General features: G+C 38.3%; 1 protein-coding gene across 1 annotated transcript in view; it reads left to right on the top strand.

Annotated features, from left to right (window-relative positions):
* St13 (ST13 Hsp70 interacting protein) overlaps positions 1–16,427 on the top strand; it is a 40,646-nt gene that overhangs the window by 14,389 nt on the left and 9,830 nt on the right. Inside the window, exons 4-8 of the mRNA XM_027404069.2 lie at positions 1,082–1,152; positions 6,549–6,615; positions 12,440–12,524; positions 12,644–12,754; positions 14,827–14,929. Coding sequence (XP_027259870.1) covers positions 1,082–1,152; positions 6,549–6,615; positions 12,440–12,524; positions 12,644–12,754; positions 14,827–14,929 — 437 coding nt within the window. The remainder of the gene's footprint in view (positions 1–1,081; positions 1,153–6,548; positions 6,616–12,439; positions 12,525–12,643; positions 12,755–14,826; positions 14,930–16,427) is intronic.

The raw sequence follows: 16,427 nt of genomic DNA, 5'->3' as shown, positions 1-16,427 counted from the left end.
TAAATCAGTGGTGTGTTTTTATGTAATACTCTGTGTACATTACTACAATAACTATCTGATTTGGCCCAAATAGTAGTCTCCTTTTTTTTTTTTTTTTCTTTGATTTTTTTGAGACAGGGTTTCTCTGTGTAACTTTGGAGCCTATTCTGGCACTTGCTTTGGAGACCAAGCTGGCCTCCAACTCACAGAGATCCGCCTGCCTCTGCCTCCCGAGTGCTGGGACTAAAGGCGTGTGCCACCAATGCCTGGGTTTTTTTAAGTTTTTATTTGATGTGTACAGGTATCTGCATGTGGGTCTCTACACCATATGCATACCTGTTGCTCTCAATCCAGAAGAAGACATCAGATCCCCAGGAACTGGAGTTAATAGATGGTTGTGAGTCATCACATGGGTGCTGGGAATTGGATCTGTGTCCTCTGAAAGAATAGCCAGGGCTCTTAACCACAGAACCTTTTCTCCAGCATACCCCTAAGTAGTAGGCTTATCTACTAATAGTTACTAGTAATTATTTTTAACAGGCAAGTACTTTGTAAAGAATCAGAGTTCAAGCTAGGTGGTAGTATGGCACACACCTTTAATCCCAGCACTCGGGAGGCAGAGGCAGGCGGATCTCTGTGAGTTCAAGTTCCCATGGTGTTTTTTTAATTATAATCTTTGAGGTCTTATATTTTGTTTTACTTTTTTAAATTTACTTCAGTTTGATTAGTCAATAAAATTGTTCCCCTAAAGTACATACCTACAATTAGAAATGTCTTTTTCTGAGATGATTTTTTTATTTTACTTTATGTGTATGAGTATTTTGTCTACAGAGTGAAATCCAGGACAGCCTCCAAAACCACAGAAAAACCCTGTATCGGAAAAAACCAAAAAAAGAAAAAAATCGGAGTTCAAGTGAAACTAGCTCATAGTTACACTAGCAACTAGTTCATTGTCTTTCTGAGTTATTGTTTATAATACCTACAATGTCCAACACACTAGGCAAAGTTCATCTGATTTTAATAATTTCAAGTAAGTTGTGGCTATTAGGCTATACCACACTTTTTATTTAGGTTTTAATTTTCATGGTTTTTAACTTTGCAGAAATTGACAATGACGGTGTAATTGAGCCAGACACTGGTGCCCCTCAAGAAATGGGAGATGAAAATGCAGAGGTAAATTCCATGACTTATTTTAGGAAAGTGAAGTTCCTCAGTTTGGGGATTATTTTATAACATGACTTCCCAAGAATTGTATAATAAATCTTCCTTTGACTTACAGCATTTTGACACATTTTTCAGTCTTACTATCGAGAATATTTGTCAATTCCCATGGTGTTTTTTTTTTTAATTATAATCTTTGAGGTCTTGTATTTTGTTTTACTTTAAATTTACTTCAGTTTAATTAGTCAGTAAAATTGTTTCCCTAAAGTATATACCTACAATTAGAAATGTCTTTTTCTGAGATGATTTTTTTTATTTTATTTTATGTGTATGAGTATTTTGTCTGCAAATATGTCTGTGTACCATGTGTATGTCTGATGTCCAAAGAAGCCAGAAGAGGGTGTTGATACCTGGAACTAGATTACAGATAGTTGTGAGCTTCCATGTGGGTGCTGGGACTTGAACTAAGGTGTTCTGGAAAAGAGGCCAGTGCCCTTAACTGTTGAACCCCCTAGAATTGTTTTTTTGTTTTGTTTTGTTTTGTGCTTTAGAGACAGTGTTGGTACAACAGCCCTGGTGGTGCTGGAGCTTGCTTTGTATACCAGACTGTCCTCAAACTTGTATAGATCTGCTTGCCTCTGCCTTCCAAGTGCTGGGATTAAAGGCTTGTGGTACCATGTTCAGCTTAGAATTGTCTTTTGATCGAGTATCTGGTGGTACATTTTTTCAAAATGGTTTTGTCACAAGGAGCTCTTCCTCAAAGGGTGAAAAATGGTACTGGGGAATGAGGTGTGGAAAAGTTTTAAATGAACAGTGATCAGTGGCCTTCCAAAGGGCAACAGTACTTCTTTAAATGTCTCGTGGTATCTGCTAAGGAAAGAAGTTTCTAAACGGTAATGTAATGAATCTTCAGCACCTGTTATGAGAGTCATCTTTGCTAGTCTGTTCTTATGGCTTTTAGCTTATATTTTCCTGACTGCTAATAGGTTTGAGCATATTCTGATCTATTTTGGTCATTGGTGGGCATTTGTACAGTCCTGTTGAGACCCTTCCCCAATTCTTATTATGTTGTCTTTTTCCTTTCTTATGTTCTTCCCCACTTTTTGTTTGTTTGGGCAGGGTCTCTTAGCTTAGGCTGACTTGGAAGTTTTCGCCTTAGCTACCCAAATGCTCCAAATAAAGGTCTTGCCGCTATGCCCAATTGAGGATATTGTCGATGTAATTCAGGGCTTTGTACATGCTAGGCAAGCACTCAACCCACCTATATCTGAAGCTCTCCTTCTGATTTTTCATTCACTCATTTACTTATTAATTTATTTGAACATTTTACGTAGCCCAGACTGTCCTCAAACAAGGTGATCCTATAGCTTCAATCTCCCAATTACTGGTATTGCAAGAGCATATCATCATACCCAACTCTAAAGCTTTGTATTTTGTCGTTAATTCACTCAACCTTTATTGAAGTTTCTTTTTATCAATGCTAACATACTGTTTACTATGTGTAATCCTTTATTGTTTTGCGTGTCTTAATTTCTTTCTTTATACTAATGCTTCATTTTCTTACACAGCTGTGTACTAAGTCTTGTTATCTGGTAGGACCAAGGACTCATAGAACTTGATGAATATTTTAGCTGTTCTTAGTGTTTTTAATTTTTCAATAAATTTTGGAATTAGTGTGCCCTGGTCTCCTGCCCAACAAGACACACACACACACACACACACACACACACACACACACACACACGGGTGGGAGGAGAAAGAAAGATATATGGGGTAGGGAGATTTGATTAGAGTTGCCTTAAATTTAAGTGAAGTTGAGAGAATTCCTCTTAATATTGAGGTCATTCATAAATGTGATATCTAATTTTAGGTTTTTACAATGCCTTTCAATAGCTTTCTTAACATTTCTGGCCCCATAAATTTCATACAGTTTTGTTAAGTACTTAGGGTAACCATTAAAAAAAAAACTTTTATCGAATGTACATACTATTTATTGATGTTTATATTAGTCTTAGTTTTTCCTCTTCTGCTGGGGATTCACTGAATTGCCCTGTCATTCTAGGGTTAACATTTTTTAGTTCTAGAACATTTTAAATTATTGCTTCTTTCAGATAGTGCTTCATATTTCTACTTTTATTCCAGAATCCTGATTAGGTAGATATGTTGGCCTTTTTCTCAGTAATCTTTTGTCAATGTTGAATTATGAATACTCTGTCTCATCTTCTCCCTTTACTTTTGAATCTGATTGTTGGTTTATCTTGATACTTGCATGCTGATTGTTTTTTAAGGTTCCTTAGCTGTAAGACATCAATTAATTTTAGGATTTTTTGTTTGTTTTACTTTTGTGAGCTAAGTTCTTGCTATATGACGCATGCTGGATCCAAACTTAGCAAAACCTCCTGGGGTGTTAGGATTACCAGTATGCACATTGTACCTTGCTTTTATGTAGTATTTTGACCGTGTTTTCCGGTGATAGTTTGTAGGTGGTATGTTCTTCCCAAAAGGAATGTATTTGCTTCCCTCACAGCTTTGAGTTAAGGCTGTGTACTAATTTGGACCATTTTCATTTCCAGGATAGCTTTTGTTTACATTAGTAATACAGAATTTTAATGAACACTTGCTTCATGGTTTTGGAATTTGGTTTTTAAGTGTTTATTCTGTGTGTGTGTGTGTGTGTACTTGGAGGTCAGACCTTTTATCTTATGGGTCCTGGAGATCAGACTCATATCTGGCTAGGTGGCAAGTACCTTTGCCTGCTGAGACATCTCATCAGCCCAGTTACGGATTTTCAGAAGTGCTTTCCGCTCTCCATTTCTACATGACTGTCTCTTGTGTGAAGGAAGTTTAGCTTGTGCTTACGACATATGTTTGTCCGTGTAGGCATTTCAGGCTTGGGATTCATTTGAAGTCATGTTGGTTAACCCATCCTTATTGTCTTCATCTGAATGTAATAATATACTTTGTGTGTGGTGTTCTGCATTATCTTCAAGAAAATAAATAAATAAAACCACCAAGCTATTAGGTTTGACATTCGCTACAAGGGTGAATTGCAGCCTTTCTTGTGGGTTGTTTTTTGTCTTTTTTTTCATATTTCTATATTCTTCAAGTGAAGATTGCTTAGTTTTTAAAAATGTATTGTCTCAAATTACCCTGGGATTTCATATGGCTTGCTGTTTAGTTATTTGAACTGTTTTTGACTTTGTTCTTAAAAACATGTTTTATAATTTGTCATAGGCATTTAATAAATAACTTAGATCAAAATATTTCAATAAGTACAATTAGCATATATATCTAACAAATTTACTTTCTTTTTAACATAAAGCTATTTTTCAAGCATGGCATGATAATTTCAATACATATAAGTGTATACTGATCAAATCAGAGTAATTATCCTTTTCCATTTCATAAAGACAGATTGAAATAGATTCTTTGACCATAGGTATTCTCTCCCTGTCCCATTTCCCTCTTGAATACAGATCTGTAATAAGGTCAGCATGCCATAGCCACACTAACATATCTATGCCTAAAGCAGCACTGTTCACAATAGACCAAGTTAGGGACTTGGCCAGTTGTCTGTCAACAGGTGAGTGGGTTCTTCTATTGCTGTGAAAAGACCCCATGGCAAAGCAACTCTTAAAAGAGAAAACATTTAATTGAGGGCTTGCTTACAGTTTCAGGGGTTGGTTCATTATCTCATGGCAGGGACAGGCTGCTGGAGCAGTAGCTGAGAGCTTTACATTCTGAGCCATAGGCAGCAGGCAGAGAAAGATGCACTGGACCTGGTTTGGGCTTTTGAAACTTGAAAGCTTACCCCCAGCAATATACAGCCAACAAGAACACATCTATTTCAACATGGCCATACTTCTATTACTTCTCAGTTTATTAACTGTGTCTAAGCATGTAAGTAAATGGGCCTATGGTGGCCATGTTCATTCAAGCTGAAGGAAATGTGTGTGTGTATACACAGTGGAGTTTTACTAAATTGTAAAGAAGAATGAAATTACATTGTTTTTTTGAAAATAGGTCCATTTGGAAATCCTGTTCAGTTAAATATGTCAGACTCAGTGAGACACTTTGTGTATCCTGGGTTGCACATAGATATATAAAGCCATTGTCAGGTATGTGGCATAAAATTTTCATGAAAGCCTTTGTTTCTTTAATAGAATTATACTTTTTCTTGTTTGTGAAAGTCTTATGTGGTCTTGGAAACTGTTTTATAGGCTTGGTTTGGGTTTTATGCAGGTTTTTTTTTGTGTGTGTGTGGTGTACAGGAAACTTGACTTGGGTTTTTGTTGTTGTTGTTGTTGTTTTTATTTTTCATTGTAAGAGTCTTACTCAGTAAACCAAGGTGGCTTGGGTTTTGAGAAATCTTTTGCCTCCACCTCCTAAATGCTGAGATGAAGGTGTGTGCTACTGCACACAGCTGGCTTGCTTGGTGTTTTGTATTGTTGCTGTTTTGCAGATCGAATAACTTGTCACTTCCATTGAATCTTCTAGTTAGCTATAAAGATAGCTGGCTTTCCTTTCTGTCCTTAGACATAGCAGATTATTTTCATCGCCTCTTACTGCTCCACCGCCACCTATACACTTACTGTGTAGCTCTCATTGTCCTGTAATTCATTGTGGAGACCAGGTTGGCCTTGAGCTCCTAAGTCCTAGGATTAAAGCTGAGCTTTTAAAGCTTTTAATGGCAGAGCTCATTTTCTTAGTTGGCACCTGCAGGTATTTCACACAGTAGAGGTAATAAAGTGGATATGGTTAAAGTTACACTAAACATTCAACTTTATTTTATTAATTTATTTTTTAATTTTTAAAGATTTATATTTACTATGTATACAGTGTTCTGTCTGTCTGTATACCTGCAGGCCAGAAGAGGGCACCAAATCTCATTACAGATGGTTGTGAGCCACCATGTGTTTGCTAGGAATTGAACTCAGGTGGAAGAGCAGCCAGTACTTTTAACCTCTGAGCCATCTCTCCAGCCCAGACATTCAACTTTAAATAGGAGATTCTGCATGTGTTGTTGTTAGTCTTCGTCTGCATTGTTCTTGGTATTTATTCTCATAACTAGTATAGGTGCTCATGATTTTTATGGGAAGAAAGGAATAGACTTATGCCTTCTTTGATTGAAGTGTGAAAGGCATTAGTTCACTTTTTATGTAGAGACTAGATTTAATTTTCATGGATAGTTCCCATGGAGGAGGAAAGATAATTGGAAGAAGGCAAAACAAAAGTTCTATCTAAGGCAGGGTGTGAACTGTGTAGTATAAAAGGTTAACACTATAATTTTTCACTACCAGAGGTGAGTACATGAATGTGTGGATATTGACTGTCATTCTTAAAGTTCACATTGCTCCCTTCTCTTACTTGCTTCGCTACTTCTGAGATAACCTTCAATTTTCTGTTAGATAACTGAGGAGATGATGGATCAAGCAAATGAAAAGAAGGGGGCTGCCATTGAAGCCCTAAATGATGGTGAGTAGTGTGTTCTTTTTGCTGTATTTTTATAATAGTGTGAATATTCTACTGCAGTGACTGTTAATGGTGTCAACATGAAGGTATTGAGTTACCATACCGAAGATGTTAGGATCCTATTGTCCACCCATTCCCTTCCTCATAGCTAAGAGTCTAAAATCATTCAGCATCAGTTACATTACTTTAGTATAGACAGGTCTGGCTTAGCCTCTTCCTGTGTGTCATGACCTTTCTCTACTCAGAAGCAGCTTTTAAAAAGATGAAAGAGGCCAGGTGGTGGTGTTGTAAGTCTTTAATCCCAGCACTTGGAGGCAGAGGCAGGTAGATCTGAGTTTGAGCCTACCCTGGTCTACAGAAGGAGTTCCAGAACAGACAGGGCTATACTGAAACTTTGTTTTGTCTCCAAAAACAAAACAAACAAAAAAACCAGGCAGTGGTCATGCACACCTTTAATCCCACAGCACTCAGGAGGCAAGAGGGATCTATCTCTCTGAGTTTGAGATCAGTCTGGTCTACAGATCGAGGTCCAGGACAGGCTCCAAAGGTTCACAGAGAAACCCTGTCTCAAAAAAACAAAACAAAATCCTGGCAATCCATAACTTGACATAGTGTAATACCTTTCATAAGTGGTGTTCATAGGCTAAACACTTGTTAAACTGAGAGTATAGTCCCTGCATTTTAGGTCTTCAAAAAATTGCTGTTGGTGGCAGCATACTGGCGTAGCAGGCAAAGGGACTCATACCAAGCCTAGTTGAGTTGACCTGAGTTTGATCCCTGTGTTGGAAGGAGAGAACCATTTCCACAGGTTGCCCTCTGACCCCCATGTGTTCCTTGGCATGCTCCCTCCTGCTCTTGTCAAAAATTTTAATTAATTTTTTTGAATGTTTGATTGTGTTTGTCTGCATCTATGTGTGTGCATCATGTGTGTGCCTGGTGCCTGTAGAAACCAGAAGAGAGAGTGTCAGATTCCCTGGAACTGGAATTGCAGATGATGTGAGTTGCCATGTGGTGCTGAGAATGATACTTGGGTTTTTACAAGAGCGCTTAACCATTGAGCCATCTCTCAAGCCCCTAAAAATGTAATCTAGAATAAGATGATCAGAGAAGCTTGGTATTGTTTCTGTTTAGTTACAGTAACTTGACTGTTGTGACAATTACCAGTAACATTTAACACAGACTGCTTCACAACTTGTATGGCTTGTCATTGTCATAGTTAAGTCACATGCTGATGCACATTTGTGCTTGATTTAGAAGATGACTCAAGTTTTATTTTAGGATGAGTTTGACAGTGTTGTTCTGTATTGGCTGCTTGACTTTTTAGAGTTGGGGCTTGCATGGGAGAAGTGTTAGTCTCTGTATGTAGTAGAACTAGCTTAGAACTTCACTGTGTAGCCAGGTCTGGCCTTTTATTGTACTCAAGATCCTCCTCTTTCAGCTGCTGAATGCTGGGGGATTTGGGCTTTGTCGCCATCTCCTGCTATTGTACCATCTTTTTAGTTTGGGTCCTTGTTGCTTGCTTATTCTTTGTATTCTACAGGTTTGAAGTTTTGGGTTTGTGGGTTTTTTGGTTTGGTTTGGTTTTTGTTTTGTTTTTTTCTTTATTAAAGCTGTCATTTTATTCTATTGAGACAGGTTCATACTATGTGGTTCTAGTTGGCCTGGAACTCCCTATGTAGACCAGGCTGGCCTCAAACTCACAGAGAGCCACCTGCCTCTGTCTCCTGAGTGCTGGAATTAAAGTTGTGTGATGGCCTTCACACCCAAGAACTGGTGTTTTACCTAAGGGCCAGTACTTTATATAACATTTGAAGACTTATCATGATGTTCTTCCCACCTACTAAGGTCACACTATAACTATCTCTATCTTTTACATTTTAAAAAAATGTATTTAGTATGTTTACAGTATTCTGCCTGCATGTGCTTCTTCATGCCAGAAGAGGGCACCAGATCTTATTACAGATGGTTGTGAGCCACCATGTGGTTGCTGGAAATTGAACTCTGGACCTTTGAAACAGCAGGCAGTGTGTGCTTAACCTCTGAGCCATCTCTCCAGCCCCCCATTTTGTTTGTTTATGTATTTTAGAGATAGTGTCCTTTTGATGTAGTTTGGGCAAGCCTCCAATTGTAATCCTGTTGCCTCAGTCTCTTGAGTACTGAGATTAGAGGTATGTGCAACTATGTGTATATAGCTTTGTTACTGTGTCCCTCCACATGGACACACAGCACACGGTGTAGTGGGATTGGGCCCAAGGTCTCAGTTAAGCAGTTTATAACTGAGTCTGAATCTTTTTTAGGAATATCCAGGCAAGCTTTGTAGAATTAGTTCTCTCCTTCCAGTGTTAAGCGCAGAACTTTTATCATCTTGCTAGCCAGCCCTACAAACCTTACCTGTGTGTGTGTGTGTGTGTGTGTATGTAATTGTAATTGTAGTCAGATTTTCACTGCTGTAGAATGCTTTGTACTTGTGCTTTGTTACTTCATGTGAAGTTGCTCTCCAATTTCCCCTTCCAATCCAAATCCATTGTTGGTAGCCAGTGTCTTAGTCAGTCCTTTTCTACAGTAGTTTTAATTGTCCTGCTATTTAAGTGGCTGTTTATCTGTTTAAGTTACACATGCTTGCAGTTTTGTATGTGTGTATGTATGTAATTTCATTAAAGTCTTTAGCAGCCAATGAGTGAGATGGCTCAGTGGCTGTGGGCTATGAGGTTGCCACAAGTCCTGATGACCAGAACCCACAAAGTAAGAAAAAACCCACTCAGAGTTAACCTCTAACCCCTCTGTTATTGTACCCCATCCCACTCAGAAATAAAATAAAAGAGCTCCCTCATACTAGTTGTGTACATTTACAGCCTGGGTCCAAGGCACATTGTGAGCTGCTGAATTCCTTTGCCACTGCTATATGCATCTAAGCTATCTTCTTAGTCCTTTTTTTATTTTCTCACTCATTTTTACATATTGTCTGTTTTCCTTACAGTCTTAACAAGAGTGAGCAAAAATGATGACATTTAATAGTTGTTTCTGTTTTCCTGCTTGCAGGCAAGCTGTCAATCTGTATAAATTTTTCCTAGTTCTGCTTTTATAGTATAGCTCAGTGGATCAAAGATTAACATTCTAAATCAGTTATTCTGAGTAAAACCGTGACCTGGAGTTGGCAAAGTCACTTTGGCTTAGAAAAGTAGGTAGTTAAAACACCTGATCACTCGCACAAGTGCCTTACTTTGAATTCAGTTGTGGCACTAACACTGTCAGCTTTTCACTCAAATGGCAACTTGGACTGAGTGTATGTTTTACAAAATATAAAGTAATGGCTGTTTCCAGAAAACAGTTTATTTGTTCAGGGAGATGGGAAATAAAAAAATAGATTTGGATGTGGAGTGGGAATTAACTGTTGAATCTGGTGCTGGAGTGGTAGGGCTTTTGAGTGGAATTGTGCAAAGCCCTGGCTTTGAACTCTGGTACTAAGGATAAAATTTTAGTTTAGAATATAGTATATTCTTGTTACCAGAAAGAATTACCTGTAACTAACATATATACGTACATGTAGTAGTACTAATAAGACTTTTTTTTTTTTTTTCCTGAGATGGTCTCTCAAAATATAGTCCTGGCTATCCTAGAACTCATTGAGTAGCCTCAGCTGGCCTTAAACTTGCAGAGATTCAACTGCCTGAGTGCTGGGATTATTAAAGTTGTGTGCCACCCCTGCTGGCACTAATAAGACTTTTGTGTGTTTTGTTTTTGTGAAGTCTGCTGAAATCCCATATTCATTAATTGGGTAAATATTTTTCCCAACAAAATTTGACATTTATTTTAAAACTATAGTTTATTTGCCCCTGAGAATTAAACTGATCTACACAAAGAACTCTTGTAATTTTGTTTTTGTTGGATAGCCTCTCTTAAAAGGGCTAGTTTAGAAAAAAAAAAGAAAAAAGTTTTGGGCCATCAAGATGGCGTAGTAGGTAAAGGTGCTTGCTCTCAACCCTGGCAATTTGAGTACAAGCCCTGGGACTCCTATGATGGAAGGAGATGAACTTCTGAAAGTTGTTCTGACTTCTCTGCATACATGCATACACAAAGAAGAATAAATGAATGTGATTCACTATACATAAATCTAAGAATGTGGGGCTGGAGAGATTAAGTGATTAAGAATGCTTGCCATTCCTTTGTCACGAGGACTGGAGGTAGAATCCTAGCACCCATATTGGGTGGCAAACAAATGTGCTTAAGTCCAGCTCCAGGGGATCCAATGCCATCTTCTGGGCCCAAAATTGTGGGCATACATTTATAAAAACACACAGACAAATAATGGTAACAGTGAATAAAGACTAATGTCTTAATGGTTTAAATGTCTCCATTTTTGTGAATTCAATCAGTACTCTTGTTTTCTTACCAACCTTGTGAAATTAGTTGGATACTTAATCCTTTTTAAGCTTAATTCTTCTAACAAGTAAAATTAAGACAGCGTAAAATTAATGTGCTTACTATTTTTTTGCATGTGCTTAATGTTTTGGATTTGTTTGTTTGTTTTTCCCCATGATAGGGTTTCTCCATGTAATAGCCCTGGCTTACCTGGAACTCTCTTTGTAAACCATGCTAGAGTTGAACTCACAGAGGTCCTTCTTTCTGCTACTACCTCTTTGGTGCTGGGATTAAAGGAGTGGGCCACTACTGCCCAGCAATGTTTTGGATTTTTAAAAGATTTATTTGTTTTTGTGTGTATGATTTTGCTTCCATGTATGTGTGTGTGCCACATGTATGCCTGGTGCCCTTGGAGGTCAAAACACAGCGCCTTAGATCCCCTGGAACTGAAGTTAGAAATGGTTGTAAGCCACCCTGTGAGTGTTGGAAACCAAACTTGGGTCCTCTGCAAGAGCATTAAGTTTCCTAATCAGTGCTCCAGCTCCCTATTAATTTTTTGCTTGGGATTGGGGTACACATGCACACTTCATGTGTAGAGTCAGAAGTTCATTCTCTGATAATACAATATGGGTCATCTCTTTTGAGACAGTCTCCCTATATATAGGTCTAGGTTTTCTGGGATTAATTGTGTAGCCTAGGCTTGCCTCTAATTGGCAGTGCTCTGACTTCTGCTTCTTGGATGCTGGAGTTTACAAATGTATGTCATCTTGCTTTGTCTTTTTTCTTTAAAAATTTTTTTCCTTTTTTTTTTGTTTGTTTGGTTTTTTTTTGTTGTTGTTGTTGTAGTTTTTTTGTCTTGTTTTGTGTTTTAAGACCAGGTCTGTGTAAGGGTCTGGGCTGTCCTGGAGCACCCTGTGTAGTAGACCAGGCTGGCCTCGAACTCACAGAGATCCTCCTGCCTCTGCCTCCCAAGTGCTGGGATTAAAGGCCTGTGCCACCACACCCAAATCTTAAATATTTTTAAAAATTGTTTTTATTATTTTTATGTATAAGAGTGTCCTGGTACCCAGATCTCTTGGAACTAAGGCTATATAGATGGTTGGTTGTGAGCTTATATGTGGGTGCTGTGTCTTCTGAAATAGCAGTCAGTGTTCTTAACCACTGAGGCATCTCTCCAGCCCCTTACTTTAAAAATGTTACAGTACTGACTGCTCAACACAATGCTTCATGCTTGTTTGAAAGTACATAGCACTGATCTATGTCTCCCGTCTCTACTAGTCTTTTCTCTTTTTAAAAAAGTAGACTGAGGAGGGATAGCTCAGTTGTTAATGGCTAGGCTCACAACCAAAAATATAAAGAAGTAGACTGAAAAAGAATATATAATTCTTTATCAGATTAAAAAGTCAAAAGTATTTTATTAATGTTTTTGTTCTTTGGATATTTCTTAGTAAGTTTTATTTAACTTCAGGTGAGCTGCAGAAAGCCATTGACTTGTTCACTGACGCCATCAAGCTAAACCCTCGATTGGCTATTCTGTATGCAAAGAGAGCCAGGTAAGAACACTTAAGTACAAAAGTACCTTTTGTAGACTTTTTATAATCCTTTGTTTATTCTGTAGAAATAAATTCTGTAGAAATCTCAGGTTTTTCTTAATATTACGTTCATTTTTTAGTGTCTTCGTCAAATTACAGAAGCCAAATGCTGCCATTCGAGACTGTGACAGAGCCATTGAAATAAACCCTGATTCAGCTCAGCCATACAAGTGGCGAGGGAAAGCACACAGGTAAATGAGCAAAGAGGTCTGGGGAAATAGCTTAGCTGTTACAGTGCTTGGAGGACTGAGTTTGACCTATAGAACTCATGATTTAAAAAGCTGGATGTTACTGGTTAGTGGTGCTGCACACCTTTAATCCCGGCACTCAGAGGCAGAGACAGTGGATCTCTGAATTCATGCCTGGTCCACAGAGTGAGTTACAGGACAGCCAAGGCTATACATTTTCAGAAACCCTGTCTTGAGGGGGGGGAAAGAGTCAAAGAGAGAAGATCCTATATTGAATACACAAGCCTGAACTTCTTTATTCATTACTGGGAACTTTCAAAAAAAAAAGAAAATCTAGATAAAAAGGCAGTTTCACCCAGTCTAGTAGTCATTTCTAGTGGTAAAACTTAGTGCTTGATATGCCTTAGGGAAGTCCAGTGACTTTCAGGTAGATTGAAAAGCTGGTGTAGGTCAAATGTAAATAGAGATGAGAATGGGAGTTCTTTCGTTTTTGTTTGTTTTAACATTTATTTACTTATTATATAACAGTATTCTGCTTACATGTATGTCTGCACACCAGAAGAGGGCACCAGATCACATTATATATGGTTGTGAGCCACCATGTGGTTGCTGGGAATTGAACTTAGGACCTCTGGAAGAGCAAATAATACCTCTGAGCCATCTCTCCAGCCCTTGTTTTTTGCTTTTCAAGACAGGGTTTCTTTATGAAGCAGTGCTGGCTATCTTGGAACTCACTTTGTGGACCAGGCTGGCCTCAACCTCACGGAGATCCACTTGCCTCTTCCTCCCAAGTGCTGGGATCCAAGGCATGGTGCCACCACAGCCTAGAGAGAAGGGATGTTCTTTTCACAAATGTGTTAAATGACCCACAGTAGTGATTTTTATGAAGGGAAGTCAAAGAGAAAAGGGAAAGGTTGAAAAAAATATATATATTAATGCTGTGTAAGTCCAGTAGATACCCACATGTTGTTGGTTTCTTTGAAGTTAGCCACTAGTCCTCAAGTGGTTATTTGCTGTCTAGTACCAACATGGACTAATCTTGTACACTGACTGGTAGGAGACTAGAATAAACCAATTTTTCTAAGAAACCATAGTTCATTTTTGTGAACACTAAAAGTTGCCTGGTAGGGTATACTTACTGCTTCTGTTACAGAAATAATCTTTATAAATTCATGATTTGAATGAAGTTGACTTTATGCTGAGATTTTCAATTTAAAATTAAATGTTTGCCTTTTAAGTCTTTGTCCTTATGTGATTTTCTAAACCTATCACATTAACAGTGTTTCATAGTTACTAACTTAGCATTGCACACCCTCCAAATAAACTGTAGAGGTTTTCTTGGCATTCGGTTGTCTTTAAGAATATAGCCCATTTAAAATATGTGGCTAAGGGCTGGAGAGGTGGCTCAGAGGTTAAGAGCACTGACTGCTCTTCCAGAGGATCTGAGTTCAATTCCCAGCAACCACATGGTGGCTCACAACCATCCGTAATGAGATCTGGTGCCCTCTTCTGGCCTGCAGGGACACATGTAGACAGAACACTGTATACATAATAAATAAATATTTAAAAAAAAATGTGGGTAAAACAAAATATTTAGAAAGATAATTTCAAGTTTTGTGTTTGTGTTGTGAATGTGATAGTCTCATTTCTGTTTATATTTGGGTTTAGGCTTTGCTTTATCAGTTTTTATTGCATTTATCTTGAGAGGGTGGCAGTATCTCATATCATGATATACATGGTCTCCATCTCCGCCCTGGTATTTTAGTTCTGAGTACTGGTTTTGATTGTTTTCTCAATAAAGCAGGCACATGTGCATGGCTTTCACCTTCAGGCCTACATAGAACATACCATGTGAAATGTCTTTCATGTAGAAAATTATTGCTTTACCTCCTTCTTTTAAATACATCAGAATTATTGTATAAATTTCAGTTCCTTCAGGTTTTTAGAAAGTTAACCATCAAAGTAACACAGTGCTTAAATTGGTGATAAAAATTTGTAGTTAATAGTTAAGTGAAAACTTTTCTGTTACTCTGCATTTTTAAGTGGTTCTTCCAATGAGTTTACATCTATTTCAGACTCCTGGGTCACTGGGAAGAAGCAGCTCATGATCTTGCCCTTGCCTGTAAACTGGATTATGATGAGGATGCCAGTGCAATGCTGAAAGAAGTTCAACCTCGGGTATGTCAGAACATTACGTAAGACTCCATGGCTTTGCACTTGGTCTGAAAAAACAGGTGATGAAGCATGTAGAGGTTAAAGCTGCGTGGACACATCATTAGTATGTCATGTTTCCATTTTGAACACTGTTAGAGAATAGGCTGTATGACTTTTCTGCAAGTGGAATAACACACAAAATCAGAAAGGTGTAGTACACACGCCATAATCCCAAAACTTGGGAGATAGAAGCAAGCAGATCTCTGTGGGTTCTGGCTATATAAAGAGACACTGTTTCAAAAAAAAAGTAACTGAACACCGTAAAATGTAACACAGGGTTATGTTTGATACCTGCCTCTCCTTACATCATAGGTGTGTGCAAAGGAGGAAGACCTCTCTGAGGTGAATTTCAAGTTCAGTTTTTGTTTATTTTGTTTTTTGAGTCTTTATTACTGATAAATTTTGCTTTTTGAGACAGGGTTTCTCTGTGTGTAGCTCTAGCTCTTCTGGAACTCCGTTTGTGTAGACCAGGCTGGCCTAGAACTAGCAGAGATATGCCTTTCTCTGCCTCCCAAGTGCTGGGATTAAAGGTATGTGCCACCACTGGCCCCCAAAAGATTTTTTTTTTTTAAATGAAAATGTTTGATCCAAAAACTATAGAACGTATATGTACAAGTCTTTTGTTTTGCCCCTAAGACAGAATCTCACTGTGTAGACCTGGCTGTTCTGGAACCCACTGTCCTCAAACATAGAGATGACCTGCCTCTTCCTCCCATGTGCTGGGATTAAAGACGGGCACCACCCTCCCCAGCTTTTTGAAATTTTTATTACTGTAAACTTAGCAAACTAGTTGTTGAAAATATTCTAAAACGTAAAGTTATTAATAATTGTATAGACACTAAAGTAACATTTGAATAGCAACTATTCATCTCCAACGTATTTGAAAGGCCTGTTTCTGCTCCCCACCCCCACCCCTTTTTGGGTGCTTCTAGGGGTTAAATTCACGGCCTTGTGTGTATTAATCATGCATTTACCACAAAACTATACCCCAGGATCCAAGACGAATCGTTTCTGGCATATCCCCCATCTGTTTACAGCATTGTCTTTATTTTATGTGTGTGGTGTTTTGACTGCATGTGTGTCAGGGTACCATGTTCCTGCAGTGCCTTCAGTGGGTAGAAGAGGACATTTGGGTTGTCTGAAACTAGAGTTAAAGACAGTTGTAAGCTGCTGTGTGGTTCATAAAAATCAAACCCAGGTCCTCTGCAAGAGAAACCAGTGTTCTTAACCATTGAGCAGTCTTTCCAGCTCCACCTAGCCCCCATTTCATAGACAAGGAACTTTAAATATAGGCAGACTATAGCAAAAACTTGGTATGTGTTTTGAGTATCTGCCTTCCTGTGGCAGACATTTTTCATGATAGTTTTTTTGCTGACTGATATGTGACTTGTGAGTCATTAGTGCTATATAGTAGGTAGAAGCCTTCAAGTAAGAATTGTCCTAAAATTTGTAATGTATTTAT

This window comes from Cricetulus griseus, chromosome 2 (assembly GCF_003668045.3).
Source record: "Cricetulus griseus strain 17A/GY chromosome 2, alternate assembly CriGri-PICRH-1.0, whole genome shotgun sequence".
NCBI classification, from domain to species: domain Eukaryota; kingdom Metazoa; phylum Chordata; class Mammalia; order Rodentia; family Cricetidae; genus Cricetulus; species Cricetulus griseus.
The sequence above is the reverse complement of the archived record's forward strand: the minus strand, read 5'-3'. Positions and strand labels throughout refer to the sequence as shown.